At 46.3% G+C, this 16,381-nt stretch overlaps 1 protein-coding gene across 4 annotated transcripts in view; it reads right to left on the bottom strand.

Annotated features, from left to right (window-relative positions):
* The window catches only part of LOC115773248 (DENN domain-containing protein 5B-like), a 95,511-nt gene that overhangs the window by 43,136 nt on the left and 35,994 nt on the right, over positions 1 to 16,381 (bottom strand). For all 4 annotated transcript variants that reach the window (XM_030719826.1, XM_030719827.1, XM_030719828.1 and 1 more), the window contains exons 4-5: positions 14,153 to 14,840; positions 3,701 to 3,888 (exon numbers count right to left, since the gene is read on the bottom strand). In XM_030719826.1, the coding sequence (XP_030575686.1) occupies positions 3,701 to 3,888; positions 14,153 to 14,840 (876 nt within the window). The remainder of the gene's footprint in view (positions 1 to 3,700; positions 3,889 to 14,152; positions 14,841 to 16,381) is intronic.

Raw genomic sequence — 16,381 nt, 5'->3', positions numbered from 1 at the left:
GGGTTACCGGGGCCCCACCCTGGAGCCAGGCCTGGGGAGGGAGCTCGAGGGAGAGCGTCTGGTGGCCAGGCATTAGCCCGTGGTGCTTGGCCGGGCGCAGCCCGAAGAGGTTACATGGGCCCGCCCTCCTGCAGGCCCACCACCCGCAGGAGGTGTCGTAGGGGTCGGGTGCAATGTGTGTCGGGCGGTGGCCGAGGGCGGAGGCCCTGGCGGACCGATCCCCGGCTATCGAAACTGGCTGTTGGGACATGGAATGTCACCTCTCTGGTGGGGAAGGAGCCTGAGCTAGTGCGTGAGGTTGAGAGATACCAGCTAGACATAGTTGGGCTCACCTCAACGCATGGCCTGGCTCTGGAACCAGTCTCCTGGAGAAGGGCTGGACTCTGTTCCAGTCTGGAGTTGCCCTCGGTGAGAGGCGGCGAGCTGGGGTGGGTATTCTTGTATCCCCCAGCTCGCCGCCTGTACGTCGGAGTTTTCACCGGTGGACGAGAGGGTAGTTTCCCTGCGCCTTCGGGCTGGGGAACGGGTCCTGACTGTTGTTTGCGCTTATGCGCCGAATGACAGTTCAGGGTACCCACCCTTTTTGGAGTTGCTGGGTGGGGTGCTGGAGAGTGCTCCATCTGGTGACTCCATAGTCTTGCTGGGAGACTTCAACGCTCACGTGGGCAATGACAGTGAGACCTGGAGGGGCGTGATTGGGAGGAACGGCCTGCCCGATCTGAACCCGAATGGTGTTTTGTTATTGGACTTCTGTGCAAACCACAGTTTGTCCATAACAAACACCGTGTTCGAACACAAGGATGTCCATAAGTGCACATGGCACCAGGACACCCTAGGTCGCAGGTCGATGATCGATTTTGTAATCGTATCATCAGATCTGCGGCCATATGTTCTGGACACTCGGGTGAAGAGAGGAGCTGAGCTGTCAACTGATCACCACCTGGTGGTGAGTTGGATCAGGTGGCGGGGGAAGATGCTGGACAGACCTGGCACACCTAAACGTATTGTGAGGGTGCGCTGGGAACGCCTGGCAGAAGCCCCAGTCCGGGAGATCTTCAACTCCCACCTCCGGCAGAACTTCGACAGCATTCCGAGGGAGGCTGAGGACATTGAGTCCGAATGGACCATGTTCCGCACCTCCATTGTTGATGCGGCTGCTCAGAGCTGTGGCTGCAAGGTGGTTGGTGCCTGTCGTGGTGGTAACCCCCGAACCAGATGGTGGTCACCGGAGGTGAAGGGAGCCATCAAGCTGAAGAAGAGTCCTATCGGGCTTGGTTAGCCTGTGGGACTCCGGAGGCAGCTGACAGGTATCGACAGGCCAAGCGGAATGCAGCTCGGTAGTGGCCAAAAGCAAAACTCGGGTGTGGGAGGAGTTCGGTGAGGCTATGGAAAAAGACTTTCGGACGGCATTGAAGCGATTCTGGCAAACCGTCAGGCGACTCAGGAGGGGAAAGCAGTGCTTCACTCACACTGTTTTATAGTGCGGGGGGGGTGCTGCTGACTTCAACTGAGGCTATAGTCGGGACGGTGGAAGGAATACTTCGAGGACCTTCTGAATCCCACTGACACGCCTTCTGTAGTGGAAGCAGAGTCTGGGGATGAGGGGGATGACTTGACCATCACTGGGGGTGAGGTCACTGAGGTAGTTAAACAACTCCTTGGTGGCAGAGCCCCTGGGGTGGACGAGATTCGCCCTGAGTTCCTGAAGGCTCTGGATGTTGTAGGGCTGTCTTGGTTGACACGCCTCTGCAACATCGCGTGGAGATCTGGGGCAGTGCCATTGGATTGGCAGACCGGGGTGGTGGTCCCCATCTTTAAGAAGGGAGACCGGAGGGTGTGCTCCAACTTTCGGGGGATCACACTCCTCAGCCTCCCCGGTAAGGTCTATGCCAGGGTGCTGGAAAGGAGGGTGCGTCCGTTAGTCGAACCTCGGATTCAGGAGGAACAATGTGGTTTTCGTCCTGGTCGTGGAACGCTGGACCAGCTCTTTATCCTCTCAAGGATATTCGAGTGTGCGTGGGAGTTTGCCCAACCAGTCTACATGTGCTTTGTGGACTTGGAGAAGGCATTCGACCGTGTTCCTCGGGGTGTTCTTTGGGAGGTTCTGCGGGAGTATGGGTGTCTGGCCCATTGTTGCGGGCCATTCAGTGCTTGTACAACCACAGTGAGAGCTTGGTCCGTATAGCCGGTAATAAGTCGGATTTGTTTCCTGTGGGTGTTGGACTCCGTCAGGGCTGCCCTTTGTCACCGATTCTGTTCATAATTTTTATGGACAGAATTTCTAGGTGTAGCCAGGTGGCGGAAGGCTTCTTCCTTGGTGGCCTCAGAGTCACATCTCTGCTTTTTGCAGATGATGCGGTTCTGTTGGCTTCATCACGGGGGGGCCTCCAGCTCGCAGTGGAACGGTTCGCAGCCGAGTGTGAAGCGGCTGGCATGAGAATCAGCACCTCTAAGTCTGAGGCCATGGTCCTCAGCCGGAAAAGGGTGGAGTGCCATCTCCGGCTCAGGAACGAGTTCTTGCCTCAAGTGGAGTTTAAATATCTCGGGGTCTTGTTCACGAGTGATGGGAGAAGGGAACGGGAGATCGACAGGCGGATCGGGGCTGCTTCTGCAGTGATGCGGACGCTGCACCGGTCCGTCGTGGTGAAGAGGGAGCTTAGCGTAAAAGCGAGGCTCTCGATTTACCGGTCGATCTACGTTCCTACCCTCACCTATGGTCACGAGCTTTGGGTAGTGACCGAAAGAATAAGATCGCGAATACAAGCGGCAGAAATGAGTTTCCTTCGAAGGGTGGCTGGCCTCTCCCTTAGAGATAAGGTGAGGAGTGCGGCCATCCGGGAGGGGCTCGGAGTAGAGCCGCTGCTCCTCCACATCGAAAGGAGCCAGTTGAGGTGGCTCGGGCATCTGATTAGGATGCCTCCTGGCCGCCTCCTGGGTGAGGTGTTCCGGGCATGTCCCACCGGGAGGAGGCCCCGTGGTAGACCCAGGACACGCTGGAGAGATTGTGTATCTCGGCTGGCCTGGGAACGCCTTGGGGTCCCTCCGGATGGGCTGGAGGAGGTGGCTGGGGAGAGGGAAGCTTGGGCTTCTCTGCTTAGGCTTCTGCCCCCGCGACCCGGCCCCGGATAAGCGGAAGAAAATGGATGGATGGATGGATGGAATTAATCGATAAATTAGATAAAAATGGCCAATCACTTTGACCATTGTTGATCTCTTACTTCATCAACCATTGCCACAACCCTAAAGGTTACTGTATTACCTGAAAAGTCTTGCATCCCAATCAAGGAAGAGTGGAGAAAATTGTTCAAAAAGTGCATTTTCAAGATCCACAGCTTAAACAAGCCCAGCAGCCAGAGGCCCTACACCAGGGCTCTTCAACTCCAGGCCTCGAGAGCCCCTGTCCTGCAGGTTTTAGATGTGTCTCTGCTTCAACACACCTGAGTCAAATATAGAAGTCATTAGCAGGACTCTGGAGAACTTGACTGCATACTGAGGAGGTAATTCAGCCATTTGATTCAGGTGTGTTGGATCAGGGACACATCTAAAAGCTGCAGGACAGGGGCTCTCGAGGCCTGGAGTTGAAGAGCCCTGCCCTACACTGTAACCTACAGTAGTGCCAGACCATACAGACAATATTTTACAGGTGGTTTTAAAGTTGTGGCTGGTCTGTGTATGAAAGATACCCAGGTTGATGTTGTACCTCCTGAGGAAGTTCAAGTTTGGAGCGGTCAGTGCCTTCTTTGGACTGCAGGCCCATCAGGTAGGGAACAGGTGCATCCAGGAAATGAAGGAGGGAGGCTGGAAGGATGGGAACATAGACATGCTGCCACTGGAAGGGAAACAGAAGGGTGGTGATGCCCTCCGCCACTGTCATTAACCGCTGGTAGTCTGGGAGACACAGAGAAAAAACTTTAAATATGACAGAACAGTTAATGACAGCTAAGGGTTTTAAAGGTGCACTTTAATGAGCCTAAATTCATGCTAAGCTCCACTATTGAGCACTGCTAAAATGTTTGTACACTAAATACTACTGCACTATGTGCATTACTAATATTGCTGTAAAGATATATTGTTGGTATTCTAACATTTTGTGTGAATTATTGATTCCAGAAGTTTCAACTGAACCTTGAAAAGTGAAGAAATATGGACCCTTGATTTAAAAAATGAAAATTCAATTTTTCTCAGAAATTTGTCATTTTATGATACAGAATATCCAAGTTTTGTGACTTACTTCTCAAAAATTTTTTTAAACTTTGTTTTGCAAATTTACAAAATTCTGTGGTGAGTTGGCTCAGGTGGCGGGGGAAGATGCTGGACAGATCTGGCGCACATAAACGTGTTGTGAGGGTGCGCTGGGAACGCCTGGCAGAAGCCCCAGTCCGCGAGATCTTCAACTCCCACCTCCGGCAGAACTTCGACAGCATTCCGAGGGAGGTTGAGGACATTGAGTCTGAATGGACCATGTTCCACACCTCCATTGTCCGAGGTGTGGCTGCAAGGTGGTTGGTGCCTGTCGTGGTGGTAACCCCTGAACCAGATGGTGGTCACCGGAGGTGAAGGGAGCCATCAAGCTTAAGAAGTAGTCTTATCGGGCTTGGTTAGCCTGTGGGATTCCACAGGCAGCTGACAGGTACCGGCAGGCCATGCGGAACACGGCTCAGGCAGTGGCTGAAGCAAAAACTCGGGTGTGGGAGGAGTTCAGTGAGGCTATGGAAAAAGACCTTCGGATGGCATTGAAGCGATTCTGGCAAACGGTCAGGCGACTCGGGATAGAAAAGCGGTGCTCCACTCACACGGTCTATAGTGCGGGTGGGGTGCTGCTGACTTCAGCTGAGACTATAGTCAGACAGTGGAAGGAATACTTCGAGGACCTCCTGAATCCCAGTGACACGCCTTCTGTAGTGGAAGCAGAGTCTGGGGACGAGGGGGATGACTCACCCATCACCATGGGTGAGGTCACTGATGTGGTTAAACAACTCCTTGGTGGCAGGGCCTCTGGGGTGGATGAGATTCGCCCTGAGTTCCTGAAAGTTCTGGATGTTGTAGGGCTGTCTTGGTTGACACGCCTCTGCAACATTGCATAGAGACCTGGGGTGATGCCACTGGATTGGCAGACCGGGGTGGTGGTCCCCATCTTTAAGAAGGGAGACCGGAGGGTGTGCTCCAACTTTCAGGGATCACACTCCTCAGACTCCCCAGTAAGGTCTATGCCAGGGTGCTGGAAAGGAGGTTACGCCTGTTAGTCAAACCTCAGATCCAAGAGGAACAATGCGGTTTTCGTCCTGGTCGCGGAACGCTGGACCAGCTCTTTATCCTCTCAAGGACATTTGAGTGTGCGTGGGAGTTTGCCCAAACAGTCTACATTTGCTTTGTGGACTTGGAGAAGGCATTTGACTGTGTCCCTCGGGGTATCCTGTGGGAGGTGCTGCGGGAGTATGGGGTATCCCAGTTCCTGCCCCAGGTGGAGGAGTTCAAGTATCTCAGGGTCTTGTTCATGAGTGACAAATTGGGGCTGCTTCTGCAGTGATGTGGACGCTGCACCGGTCTGTCGTGGTAAAGAGGGAGCTTAGTGTAAAAGCGAAGCTCTCGATTTACCGGTCGATCTACGTTCCTACCCTCACCTATGGTCATGAGCTTTGGGTAGAAAGAATAAAATCGCGAATACAAGCGGCAGAAATGAGTTTCCTTCAGAGGGTGGCTGGCCTCTCCCTTAGAGATAGGGTGAGGAATTGGGGAGGGGCTCAGAGTAGAGCCGCTTCTCCTCCACATGGAGAGGAGCCAGCTGAGGTGGCTCGGGCATCTGATTAGGATGCCTCCTGGCCGCCTCTTGGATGAGGTGTTCCGGGCATGTCCCACCGGAAGGAGGCCCCAGGGTAGACCCAGGAAACGCTGGAGAGATTATATATCTCGGCTGGCCTGGGAACACCTTGGGGTCCCCCCGGATGAGCTGGAGGTGGCTGGGAAGAGGCTTAGGTTGCTACCCCCCGTGACCCGGCTCCGGATAAGCGGAAGAGAATGGATGGATGGACAGACAAAATTCTCGGATTTTTCTCTGAATATTATCCTCTTTTTGCTGTCCTTTACTTTTTAAAAATCTTAAATTGAAGCATGTTGCATGAAAATAATTTATTATTTACAGGTGACATTTGACTATGGTGGATTAATGTGCAATCAAGCCACCAGGACAGTACATGTGAGAATGAGTCAAAGCATATTGCTGATTGTGTGTACTGTAGCTCATTTTAATAATTTTTGGGCTTCAGTGGTATGGATGAATAATAAGACTAAAGTGTCGGCCATGAAAATGCACTAATATTAAAATTGTAGACGCAGGTTGTTACACAGAGATTCTAGATGATGTCCTCCTTTGTACAGATGCTTTTACTGCACTGCAACTACACCGACTGCTGGATTGGGCACATGAGGTGAGGGAGAAAGAGTAAGAGGTTTATAAAATACATAAAGTAAGAGTGCTGATGTACAGGATGGACTTTAATTCAAATTGAACTTGAGAGTGAGTTAAAGTGCAAAACCAGAGCAATTACATTCTGATGGATTCTTTTCAATCTTTGTCAAGTGTGTGTTCATGTGCGTGCGTGCGTGTGTGTGTGTCTAAGAGTATTGCCTTGCGGTTCTCTAAAACAGATTAAAGCCAGCAGCAGCAGGATCAATGTGGTATTGCATTCAGCAGCAGTTTAATCAGAAGTTATAATGACGGCCTGAGTGAAAAGTCTGCTTCGAAGAAACAAGTGGTGACAGGGGATAAAACATTACTAAAATTATGAATTCATAAATGAAATGCTCTCTTCTCCTGTGCTTCCCTCACCTTTTGTAATTTTCTTTTATTCTATCTGGTCTGTACATGTACCTTTCATTGAAGATTCATTAAGTTTCCAAAGGTTTAACCACAGTCTGTACTGACCATTTTCAACAAAGGAAAGTGATGGAAACACAGCTGCTCTCCTTGTTCACTTATTTTTTGTAGGCAGAATGTCCTATGAAAATGCACACACATATAAAACTAGCTGTGGCTGCAAAAGTGGGTCAAATACACGTTAGAATAAATGTCATTTACTCAAGTAAAAAGTGCAATAATAGGCCTGTGTCTTTTAAATGTTCCAAGAATGTCACCAGAACCGATAATTACTATGCCAAAATTCTGGTACTTGGTATTTTTTAGTACCATTTTAGTACCACAGCCAGCATACTGGAACTGAAGGGGGCAGCAAGTGCCTACAAGTGTTCTAGTATATGCTTACACACATTCTTACAGGAAGAACAAGAAGGAGGACACCCACGAGCACAGGAAAAAACTACATCGGCACCTTGAGGCAACTTGTTGCAATTTGGCACTCTATGAACAAAATTTAATTGAATTGTCTCACAGTCCTCATACATGTTCTCCACCACCCTCACAAACTTCTCTGCCACTCCTGACCTGACATCATACAGTATGTGCTCGCCAGAGGTAGCATGACTGCCATTAGGTACCAAGATGAGATCCTCTGACCCCTTGTGAGATCATATGTTGGTGCGATTGGCCCTGGGTTCCTCCTAATGCAGGACAATGCTAGACCTCATTTGGCTGGAGTGTGTCAGCAGTTCCTGCAAGATGTAGGCATTGAAGCTATGGACTGGCCCGCCCGTTCCTCAGACCTGAATCCGATTGAGCACATCTGGGACATCATGTCTCGCTCCATCCACCAACGTCATGTTGCACCACAGACTGTCCAGGAGTTGGCAGATGCTTGAGTCCAGGTCTGGGAGGAGATCCCTCAGGAGACCATCCGCCACCTCATCAGGAGCATGCCCAGGTGTTGTAGGGAGGTCATACAGGCAGATGGAGGCCACACACAATACTGAGCCTCATTTTGACTTGTTTTAAGGACATTGCATCAAAGTTGGATCAGCCTGTAGTGTGTTTTTCCACTTTAATTTTGTGTGTGACTCCAAATCCAGGCCTCCATTGTTTAATAAATTTGATTTCCATTGATGATTTTTGTGTGATTTTGTTGTCAGCACATTCAACTTTGTACAGAACAAAGTATTCAATGAGAATGTTTCATTCATTCAGATCTAGGATGTGTTATTTTATTTTTTTGAGCAGTGTAACTGCCCCGTCTTGTTAAATCATGAATTAACTGTGATTAATCACATTTTTAAACTTCACTAGCCACAGCCAGGCCTAATTACACTCAGACCTACTGAATCAAGAAATCACTTAAATACAGTGGATAAAATAAGTTTTGAACACCTCACCAATTTTCTAAGTAAATATATTTCTAAAAGTGCTATTGGCATGAAATTCTTTTGTCCTGTCTCTCTCCCCTCAACCCCAACTGCTCAGAGGAGATGACTGCCCCTCCATGAGCCTGGTTCTGCTGGAGGTTTCTTCCTGTTAAGAGAGAGTTTTTCCTCCCCAATGTTGCCAACTGCTTGCTCATTGGGGGTCGTTGTGACTGTTGGGTTTCTCTGTAATTGTTGTTGTTGGTCTTTACCTTACAATATAAAGTGCCTTGAGGAAACTGTTGTGATTTGGTGCTCTATAAATGAAAATGAATTGACTTGAATTACTGTTTTCTCTCACTGATAAAATTTAAAAACTCCAGGGAAAAGTAGTTAAAAGTAGCCTCCGGTTATGGCTTAACTCCCGCAAAGACCTGATGCAGAAGGATAATTCCAGCCTAAGAGTATACTAATATGAGCGTAATATGACATCTTTTTAATAATTATTTTTTGTTGATTACACTGTTTTTGTGATCGTTTGGAGCCAAAATTGAAATCGAAATCAAAATTTGATTAATTGCACAGCCCTGCCTTCCTCCAACCTCACATTCAACTCACTATAAGCCCTTGCCTTTGCAGTTCTCCTATCTACTCTCTTAATCTCACTGACAATACCACTTTTCTTTGCTAACCTCTTCCTTTGAACACTTTTCTATACTTCCTCATTCCACCACCTTGTCTGAGCTGATATTGATTTTTTCTAATAAGGAGACTAATAATAATAATAATATTATAATAATATTTGGAAAAAGTACATTTGTAATAAAGAAAAAAATCTGACTTGAGTGGTGATCTGCAAGACCTCATACCCCCCCCCCCCCCCCCTTTCCTTTCCTCACACTGAGAAACCTTAAAGCTTGAGGCTTTGTGAGGAATAATGAGAATGGGGGAGGGGGAAATGCAACAGTGAATAATTCTTTTGCTGAAATGAGCTGATCTAATTCATTAGTTTTGTTCGAGAAGCATTTCAACCCTTTCAAAAGGGATGATTCTGAATTCAGAAATATGATAAGTCCAAGGGACTGTGACAAGCGAACAAACATGTAATTATCTAAGAGCAACAACTCTTATCTGCACCTTCACACATATTCAGGAAAGCCCCAGCAGTGGCAGGGCTCAGGGATGCTGTTGTTGTTATATAACTGAAAAACAAAGTGGGACAGGTCAAGTCATTGTGAAACTGTAACAGTGCATTCGGGACTGATAAAGAATGGCAGCTCAGTCTCACAAGGGAAGAAGTGAGCAAATCTGTGGTAAACAGCTGTTACTGTCAGAACACAAGTTCTCATCCCATGACAAGTTAAACAAGCTGATAAATCACACTGTATGAAAACATTAGCCAACTACTAGACAAATGCTCTGGATAAACAGAACTCAAACACGATAGAGAAGTAAGCAAACTGAACAACCATTAAACTAACCCTCATTGCAAAGGTCCCAAAAAGGACATCATTACCTAATTTTTCCCCAGTGCAGAGTTGGTGCACAGGGGAATGTTGATCGACTATTTCTTCAATTTCTGTGGGAGAAAATAACTCTGGACAGATTCTGCAGGTGTATTTTCACAGGTGATTACCTGTGAATTTCCTGTAGTAGTAATAATCAATGAAGTCAGTGGAGTCATTTTGTGGTACGGTGCTGCTACGTGGGCTTACATCCATACCATGCTGAGCATGCCCGAGCTCATCTGATCTCAAAAGCTAAGCAGGGTCGGGCCTTGGATGGGAGAACGCCTGGAAAAACCAGGTGCTGTAAGCTTCAGGGTGGCTGTGGTTCAAGTAGAGCAGGTCATCTACCAATCAGAAAGTTGACAGTTCAATCCTCAGCTACTCCAGTCTGTGTGTTGAAAAATCCTTTGGCGAGACACTAAACTCTGAGCTGATTTTTTATTTTTTTTTTATATCTTATCACTGGATACTGTTGCTTCCAAAAGTGTAGTTAACATATTGCTTGGCAAATAAAAGATTGCCTGTTCAATTCCAGCTGGAAACATTGTGAGGAAGGGCACCCGGTGTAAAACTCTGCCAACTCAAACCCGCTGTGGTGAGGGGAGCTTAATGTAGCTTTATCAGAATTTGGGGCATTGACAGGTGTCCTGAAACTAGAAGAAGTAGCCAATCACTGTCTGCTAGGATTCACCATTGCTAATTTCAGTCAATGACTGGCCCTCTCTGCCAAGTTTGTGCCTAAAGGAGCATTTTCAATACAGTTATCAGACACATAATTAGGCCTGCTATTTGGTAGAGAGCAGCTAATAAGTCTGTACTTAAGTGTGTACCAACAGTTGTAGCTCAGGCTGACTGCCAGAAAGTTTATTTCAGCATTTGGAAATATGGTCACTTTTTGATCAGTTTTGTATGAGCTAGTAACTCAACCTTTCTGGAATGTCTGAGAAAATATGTTGACCTAAATTAACTTTGACAGTAATCACATGCTGAGACGAGGAAATATCATTGAGATGTGCCAAGAGTGTGATTAAGGTTACAGTGTCTTCATGTAGGTGTGTAGAGGAGTAGCCACCTTCAAATTCCTGGGGACGCACATTTCTGAGGACCTCACCTGGACTGCCAACACACCAGCACTGGTAAAAAAAGGCCCAGCACAGACTCGAATTGCTGCATGTCCTGCGGAGGAACCACCTGGAGGAGAAGCTGCAGGTGTCCTTCTACCGGACCACCACAGAGCCAGTGCTGATGTATTGTGTGTCTGTCTGGTTTGTTGGCTGCTCCGCTGCAGACAGCAGGGATCTGCAGAGGGTCACCAGGACTGCCGAAAAAAAATCATCGGCTGCCCTTCCTGGAGAACACTGCCAGCTCTCACTGTATTAGCAAAGCAAAGAGTCTATCCCAGCTGACATAGGGCAAAAGGCAGGGTACAACCTGTACTGGTCACCAGCCTGTTGCAGGGCTAACACAGAGTGACAGACAACCATTCACACTCACATTTACACCTATGACCAATTAACCTAACCCCAGTAACTGCATGTCTTTGGACTGTGAGAGGAAACCCACACAGACATGGGGAGAACATGCAAACTCCACACAGTGAGAGGCCCGGGCCAAGGTGGAATCGAACCCAGACCTTCTAGATGTCATTCTAGCTGTGAGGCAGCAGTGCTAACCACTATGCCACAGTGCTACCCACAGCTTCTATTCTATTCTATTGAAATGTGTTTTTGCTTGTCTCTAATTTGGAGCAGAAGCTTCAGCTGTTGTTGAAGTCTGTCATCATTAACATTAACTCAGGCAGTTAAATGCATTGTTTTTGCACTCTTTAACATTATATGTAATAATGTGACACTTAGAAAGGCTACAAGAATCATTTTTACTAATTGGTTCATACAGAAATGTGTTGATGGTAACCCTTTCTTTCATTAAAAACAATAGTCAGTCTCACAAGAAACCCACAGTGAGGTCCTTGATCAGACCCAGAGATTAACCTGTGATTACTGTCAGAACAATGCCACTGGACAGAATTTTACAAATTTAGAAAGGCTCACTGAGATGATAACTTTAGCATTTAGTGAGGGAGTCCAGCTTTCCATCACTCTCATTGATAATCACTTCATTTCCCTCAAAGTTGGGAAGTTAAATCTACTTCTTTTAGTAGACTTTGCTCTGAAAAATAAGTCATTATGCCATTTTACCAGAATCCCATTTAATCAAATAAGCAAACTAATAAATGGTATAGTTTAAGGTGTTTTTTGGTAATGCATTTAAAAATATATTTACATGATTTAGTCCCAGAGTAATTTCTCCTATTTGCCTCCAGAGGACTGGACATGTTAGGTGGTTCTTGGTGGTTATCTGACAAGCAGTTGGGAGCACCACCTTTAAAATGGACATTTTTGATTTGGGACTGCAGATCTGGTGTGTGAACACTTTCTTTTTACATGACTCATCCTGCCCAGAAAATAAAAAAGCTACAGAGAGAGTGCTGGAGCTGCACTGAAACTGAGAAAAAGTAGGACAGAGGAATGTAGGACAAATGGTGATCTTTCTACAGAGTAGATTCTCTGCATTTGGCTCCAAGGCGCTATAACATAATGAACAATGCACACACTCCCAAGAGTGTGCCTCACTGCAGCTGTGAGTAATGAATGAAGGGAATCCTAGAAGGGAGAAAATCTGATCACTGTCAGATTTCAGTGTGCTATCCAGATAAAGCCTCAGAGATTTTTTTTTTTTTTTTGTGCATCTCAGCTTCAGAGTACAGAAAACAAGGGATACTATGTTTAAACAAACATTCTCCACAGACACCTACTGTACAAATTCTGGCACTTCAACCAGACAGAGACGCAGCCCTACAACAGCTTCCAGTGACTCAAAGGCCTCATATTAAGGAAAGATGCCACAGGAGAACACAGTAAAGATAAAGATTTTACCCAACAGTTATCACCATGGAACCTTATTACATGCAGTGTAACAATAATTTTGTTTAATTTTAACTGGCAACACAATACAATGGGCTGTGAATTTCAAAACAATTACCCTAATAACCCTATGTTGGGTGTGAAGCACAATCTCTCAGCTTTCAGAAACTGTTTGAATTTTTCCAATAGGACAAACGGTCGCATAATTACAGTAATTCAAACTGCACTTGATCAGACAGTGATATGCTCGGTGTTAACCAGCTGTTCATGGCAAGTAAGGGCAGGTAGCAGGTGCTTTGGCAGTGATCACACGCTGTTAAGGGTAAAATACTAACCCGAGCTCTCGTCTTATAAAGACCAAAACTTGTATGTAAAAAATGTATTTAGTCACCTTGAGATAACCCACTGGCTAGAGACATCCCCTTTTGAAGCCTTGAGCTCAGAGAGCTTATACTCTAGCAACATTGGGTGGCTGCAGCTCAGGAGGTAGATCAAGTCACCTACTAATCAGAAGGTTCGTGGTTTGATCCCTGACTGCCCCAGTCTGCCTGCCAAAGTTTCCTTGGGCAAGGAGTTACTTAAGTTACCCTGTGATGTGTTCATCAGAGTGTGAATGGTAGATAGAAAGCACTCGGGTGTAGAAAAAACATGCTTGTGTGAATGAAGACATGTTGTATAAAGTGCTTGGAGCCCTCAAGTAGAGTAGAAAATGCTTTATAAGAACCAGTCATTTACCATTTATTCAGCTAGCTAAAATTATTAGATTTAATTACTTTACTACCTGATTAGCTTAGCTTTTGAATTAGAATGCTAGTTATTTATGTGTTAGAGGGCTATTTCAGTTAAACTAGTAAGCCTGTACATAATTTTACACATAGCTTTGTCAATTGTCCACATTCCAGAATAACATAAGTAGCGTACTATCAAAATGTTTTAAACTGACTGACATTTAGATATTTAACTTATTCCACCTCATCAGCAACCCATGGGGCTAGAAGATTAAACCAGCACAGTGCCACAAACTGCAGTTCTTTTAACATGTTACACTGTCCACCCTTACTGTATTTTTCAATACATGTTTAAGGCCATGTAAAAAAAATTATTTTATTCTCTCATTTATTTATTTACAAGGACAATGCACATTGATCAACATTACTGTAAATGTGCCAGTACAAGCTAGATGGCTAATTTTCAACTGCAGTTCTTGGGCAAGATGTAAATTGACAACCTATAAAACATACCCATTTTGGCCTCTATAGAGTGTTGCCCCCTTCATACCAACTATAAAATGAATTTTTTCTTGCTTCTGTTTCTTATTGGTAGGACTTAAAGTTAGGGCTGTGAACACTGACAGATGTGTGTTTGGCCTCAAAAACTCTAACACCGAACTGGACATCTCCACTGTTTACATAGTTGGTGAATTTTGTAACATTTTTGGTCAATTTACATGCATTCTCATACCAACAGAATTACAGTGTGTGCAGGTGTACTTACCCTGTGAGTACAACAGGATCTGCATCTCCAGCAACGTGCAGGTGAACACCTGGACCAGGTTTTCCACTCCCAGCAGGGTGAAGGCCTCTGCCAGGGGGAAATCAGCCAGGGGAAGCTCCCCCGGTCCAGGCCTCTGGCAGACAATGGGTTCGTATACGCCATGGAATTTGAGCGAACGCCCTGGAGCAGGTAGTGGCACCTCATACAGGATGTTGTAAACATAGCTCTCCAGTGGTAGGGGGTGTGTGGTTGCAGCTGTAACAGCCCAGTGCAATTGTGAAAGGAAGCACCGGCAGGCATGCATAAAGGGCATAGGTGTGATCAGACACAAAGCTTTGGACACATAGAGCGTGTCCCGTGATGAATCATAGCTTCCTACTGCACGAGATGCAGAGGAGGAGGACGAGGTGGTAGATTCGCCATCGTCTACACTGCTGGCCAGAGAGTCCATGCTGGAGGAAGAAGAGGAGGAGCATGAAGGGGCGTTTGTGGAGGCATGCTCGGCATTGTGCATCTGATAGAGGGTCTGCATGGCAGAGCAGATCTGCGGGCTGGTCACCTCCTCATAGAAGGTGAGGACAAAGCCATAGGTTCGAGATCCATCCTCCTTTGTGATGATGAAGGAGTGAAATTGAGGGTCACGCTGGTCCACCTGCGTCCTAAACGACAGACCTTTAGGCATACAGAGCTGCAGAGAGAAGGCGGAAAGGAATTCAATTCAATTTTATTTATATTTCTAGGGCATTCTGTATGTAAAAATAATTGAATGCTATTACTCATACAATTACTCTGCACCTTTATGTGTTGCTTTCACAGCTAAATCCTAAGCCAAATCTACTTACTGGCATCATAATTTTTTATTTTTTTTTTATTTTGGGCTGCTGAGGCCTGAACAGGAACATACTGAAGACAAGAGCTCTGTCTCAAGTATTCAAGAGCTCTGTCTCAAGTATTCAAGAGCTCTGTCTCAAGTATTCTTCGCACACCTCACCACGTCTATGCACAAGTATGTGTAAACAGACAGTTTTCCACAATAACATGCTTGTTTTTTCAATTTTTGGACATTTTGACCTCTTTTCCTTATTATACATGCTGAAAGGTGTATGAACACATACTTATGCCTGATTGTGTTATGCATGAGGTCTTGCTAATGAGCACTGACAGATCATTTCTTCTCCACACCCACACTGGATCTCACAATAGTCACCATGAACATTTTCATTCTGTTTAGTTGTTTTCTACAGAACAACTGCAGGCCATGTGTTTTGCCTCTGAGCTCTGCCAGTAAAGGTAGATAACATTAATGGGCTCGACACACGGTGAGCGACAAACGACAGCGACGAATGGGTCGCATCGCCACTGGGGTGAAACCGAACACACGGGACGCGATAGCGACGGCAGCTTTGCGAATCGCGCGCTTACGTCACTCGTCTCCAAGAAATGTGATTGGTTATGAAACTAGAGGGATTTAGACATTTTCAAAGCAGTCCGTGTCAGACACGGCAATAAAGATGAGGAGTCTGAAGATTTTATTTGAACTGACAGAAATCTTGCTGTTAAGTCTCCTCTACAAAAGAAAAAGACAACCTCGCGTTCATCCTATATTAGCACAAAAGTCCTCTCTATCCGTCTGTTTAACGTTAGTCTTGCACCAACACGTTCTCATATGGCTGCCTTTTATGTTTAACTCGATAATCACTGCGTGAAGTGTCATATAATATAGGAAAGTCAAACAGCTAAAACGATGCTTTCCTTCCTGCTGAAAGTGGTTGCAGACTGCAGTGTGTAGCATACTCTTCACTCATTGGTCAGTCAATGAAACTCTTGCTGATTGGTTTAGTGCCACGCGACAGCGACAAAAGTAGAACATTTTCCAACTTTGTTGTGTCGCGTCGCCTGGTCGCGTGTGCACGTCTACGTGTACAAGCTCGAAATTTCACATGCACGAACGTCGCCGGTCGCTTAGCTGGAGGAGGGCAAGCGACTGTCGCCTCATCGCACAAGCTCCATAGGAAATGAATGGAGAGCGAGCGACGTCGCTCCCCGTGTGTCGAGCCCCTTAGAAAGCTTTGTGTCAAATAAGCCTGCAGAATGAGTCAAGAAGCAATTATAATCATTCAACCCCATACACGAGGAGCAACAGAAGCAATAGCAGTGCAGGTTGGATGTTCATGTAGGAGCAAATATACATCTGAGCTCCATGATGCAGCAGTTACAGGACAAAACAAC

This window comes from Archocentrus centrarchus, chromosome 23 (assembly GCF_007364275.1).
Source record: "Archocentrus centrarchus isolate MPI-CPG fArcCen1 chromosome 23, fArcCen1, whole genome shotgun sequence".
Classification (NCBI taxonomy): domain Eukaryota; kingdom Metazoa; phylum Chordata; class Actinopteri; order Cichliformes; family Cichlidae; genus Archocentrus; species Archocentrus centrarchus.
This window is presented reverse-complemented; position numbering and strand designations above follow the sequence as displayed.